The sequence below is a fragment of the Crassostrea angulata genome, chromosome 8 (assembly GCF_025612915.1).
Source record: "Crassostrea angulata isolate pt1a10 chromosome 8, ASM2561291v2, whole genome shotgun sequence".
In the NCBI taxonomy this organism is placed as follows: Eukaryota; Metazoa; Mollusca; class Bivalvia; order Ostreida; family Ostreidae; genus Magallana; species Magallana angulata.
The window spans coordinates 13,434,868-13,438,631 of record NC_069118.1 but is presented as its reverse complement, the minus strand read 5'-3'; the positions used below and the strand labels follow the sequence as shown (position 1 = coordinate 13,438,631).

Below are 3,764 nucleotides of genomic sequence, written 5' to 3'. Positions count from 1 at the left end.
ATTATTCATGTCCAACACTTTTATAGACTTGCCACCAGAGTAAATCACTTGCAGTCGTTCATCTCAGCAAAGAGGTTTCCAAATTGTCTGCTTTTGAACTAAGCAACTGGCTGCAAAAGCAGGGACTATAAAAGATAATTTTAAATCATTTATAACAATTAATATTTGGTGCAAAAAATCAAGCAAGGGGGCGTTTCTCAATTAAGCAGTCACCGGGCCAAAGAGTATTCCTTGCCTCCGAGCTACATACAGAACCCTTTTGTAGATACTTATGGCTTGATGTTTCTATTTATTTTAATTTAAAAGAAACACTGCTATATGCTTTGAATTGACAAAGTAGAAAGATGATAACGTGAGTCTCTACCAATAAATGCTTCCTCAATGTCTCCTGCTATCATCCATTATATGAAACCAATGAAATGACAATCTTGGCGTTGGAGAATGTTGCTTTTCTTTATTTTGCCAAGAACTACCGATATTGGCCAATTATTTCCAGTTAATTAATTAAATAAATTTAAAACAGAATAGACCAGCTTTTACCGATTTCCAAACCATTTGCAGTGTCTGATTCGGATTTCACCTTAGGATACCAAAACTTCAAACAAACTACCAGACCTCATCGATTTTATCTCAGACATCGATTTGTATGAGTTGTACGAGGCAGCGTGTGTGATCGTAGAGTTTCATGGTATACGTACTTAGTATAAATACTTCTCTCTGCCAGATTAGCAACTCAGTGGCGATGACTTGCGTGAAGAACGACGGACGAATACACAGTGTGTGAAATCTAATGGTGGAAATTAGTTAGCATTTGTATTTGAAAGAGCGTGTCCTTTGATGTATGTTGTTCAAAACTCACAGCGTCAGTAGTGTTGTGGATATCTAAATGCAAGAATATTCCTACACTTCAACTCTTAAAGGTTGGTATTAGACAATTTTGATCAAAGTTTGCATTTCCAAATAATATTTTCCACTCATTTTTAATTTATATAATGTTAGCATTATATAAGGCATTTCAAAAAGTCAGTTTAAATTTGGACTCGGTTTTCGAATTTTAAGCGAGATTCTTTGTAATGTAAACAATGCTCTTTTCAATATCATATTTTTTCTGATTGTAAACCATTTTTTGTACTTCATTATGTGTTCTAAAATGTGTTCATTATGTGTTTTAATATGATTTGCAGTTTATATTTTTCGACAAAGGATAAACAAACCTACTACTTTAAGATAGTAATTCACAGACGCTACGACGTGTCATTTCTGTTACATCCACTAATGATAAGTTTTCTAGAAATGCTAAGAAGGATGTTCTTACTATAAAACAAATTAAAAACAAGATAGATATAGATATATTAAAATTTTGCACATAAAGTTTTACAGAACGGTCCATTCAATCTGTAAATTAAATAAAGATTCGTTCCCAGCAAAATTTCACTTTCTACATTGTAAAGGGTTTATATGAAACTTCACTGACGCTAGATGCACTTGGTTGCAACGTTACAAGTAAATCAATCTTCCCTCGCTTCCTTTTCATTGATGTCGAGATGAATTCAATTTATTTTCATTTAGACAGCTCATTAGATAAGTAAAACCACTACAAATGGATAATTAACAACAAAGGCTTTTCCTTCTTCTGAACTTCATTAAATAAATATTTGAGTAACCCCATCCATGCATTCTCAATTAACCAATGCAATTGATGCTTCCATCAAAGAAAACTGTTATATTTTGCATATTTGATAATGCCTAATTCCAAAGATTTAACATTTCAGTTCTACCAATGGTTGGAGAAGAAACATTTATTACCAACATATCTTATAACACATCTGTGTCTGACAATACCACATATTACTCGGATGAAAATGAACACTTCTACGATTTTGTACATATTCTCTACAAATTTTTCATCCCAGTGCTCTGCATCTTCGGAATTATCGGAAACGCCTTGTCTTTTCGAGTGTTCGTCTTCACAAGCTTTGCTAAACAGCCATCCAGCGTTTATCTTGCGGCACTAAGCGTGTCTGATACCTGGTTTCTCTCTGCGTTGCTCGTCAGCTGGATCGGCAGTCTGAATAGATTGGCCACACAATCGGTGGTCTTTTGCGTGATTTCCATTTACATTACCCACGTGACCAGCTTTTTGTCGGTCTGGTACGTGGTTCTTATCATGCTGGACAGATACATCGTCGTGTGCCATCCCCTTAAAGGCCACAGACTGTGCTCAAGACAGCGAGTCTTAATTGCTCTGACTATTGTAACGGCTTTTGCTGTTTTATTTTATTCCTACTGTTTTTTTACCTTGAAAATAGACCATCTTGATGATAGCGAGCGGCAGTTATGTAGAGTGCGAGAGAGCTCTTATCACGTGTTACGTCTTATCACGTATTTTGACAGCGTTATAACATTTATAATACCTATGGTGGCTGTTTTTGTCTTCAATCTGGCCGTTATTTGCTCCATACGGAGGTTTTACTTCCGACAATTTCGAATGAGCCGGGGGCAATTGTACGCCTCCACTTCCCCTATGTTCAATATTCTATCCAAGGCTCAAGTGCGTTTGACAGTTATGCTCATTATTGTTTCCTCTGTATTCCTCATTCTTAATCTGCCTAGTCACGGATTTAGATTTTTTATACTGGTCAACGATTTATTGAAAAGACGAAAGGAGAATTTCCATCTATTCCTTATTCAACACTGTCTTCAAATAATGTATTATATCAATTTTGCCATTAACTTTCTTTTATACTGCATGAGTAGCAAAAGTTTCCGAAGATGTATTAGAGAATCACCCAAGTGTCAAAAGTATTGATTCTTTTAAAAATATTGTTAATTTAATATTTATATGAAACAAAGAAAAAATGCCCATTTAATATTACATCTAAAAACTTTATAGACGTTTTTTTTCTCATAATTTTACATCCAATGCATTTAATATGTTTCAAAATATAAATATTTACATTTTTAACTGTCTTTGTCTGTGATAACATTACGAATCAATTTTGAACCCTAAAACCCAATAGCTTCATAAAACTTGAGTGACACAAAATGGGCGTGTCTTATACCATAACCGAAAAACAGTATTGGCTGCGCCGCGTAGTAATACATAGCATGTGCTACATAAAAAAAATAGTGGTTTTAAGATAATGCTGTTTTAAAGTGTACAAATTGGAATAATATGAATATAAGTAATAAAGAATCATTCTTTGAATATTATGAGGTGATAATTTCGGTCGAAGCGTGGTCAAATCTATCATAAAACCCTTCGGGCTTCATTGGATTATACCACGCCCCGACAGAAATTTTCACCCCATAATACACAAAAAATGATTCCTTATTCCTTAATTATATCAATACAAGATCAACAATCAATGCTTGTTTTGTAACTGTTTTTTTTTTCAATCTGGAACGTTTTAGAATACAATACTAAATCAATAGCTATTTTTGTGTTTGACTTAATTAGATCGAGGAAAATAAAGCACAGAAGAATTGCAATCATTTTTATTCAAAATCTTTACGACATATGTTCCCAACGAAGAATTTAATCATGCAAAGATTCTGAATGATCATGTTATGTTTTTTGTGAAGATTTTATATCCACTGTTCACGAAACTAACTTTATAGTTAAATAATCAAATAGACCTTGCAATGAGTTTGAAGTTTATGTTCAAGAAATATTTATTATTATGTGAAAAAAATTTATTGCATATCTCGATGTTAATAAACTTGTTATATTTCCCATGGGTGATCGATATTTTTTTTCTAAT

At 33.4% G+C, this 3,764-nt stretch overlaps 1 protein-coding gene across 1 annotated transcript; it reads left to right on the top strand.

Annotated features, from left to right (window-relative positions):
- Positions 1-746: 746 nt before the first annotated feature.
- Positions 747-3,445, top strand: LOC128160445 (thyrotropin-releasing hormone receptor-like). Its single transcript, XM_052823758.1, has 2 exons — positions 747-920; positions 1,773-3,445. Exons 1-2 carry the CDS (start codon positions 887-889, stop codon positions 2,807-2,809), a joined length of 1,071 nt encoding a protein of 356 aa, XP_052679718.1. The 5' UTR covers positions 747-886; the 3' UTR covers positions 2,810-3,445.
- The last annotated feature ends 319 nt before the right edge of the window (positions 3,446-3,764 follow it).

What these genes read in the sequence shown, in the direction of transcription:
- LOC128160445 (XM_052823758.1), top strand. Translation starts at nt 887, where the DNA reads ATGCAAGAATATTCCTACACTTCAACTCTTAAAG. An exon ending in CTACACTTCAACTCTTAAAG is followed by an intron (nt 921 to 1,772) that starts GTTGGTATTAGA and finishes TTAACATTTCAG; the next exon opens with TTCTACCAATGGTTGGAGAA.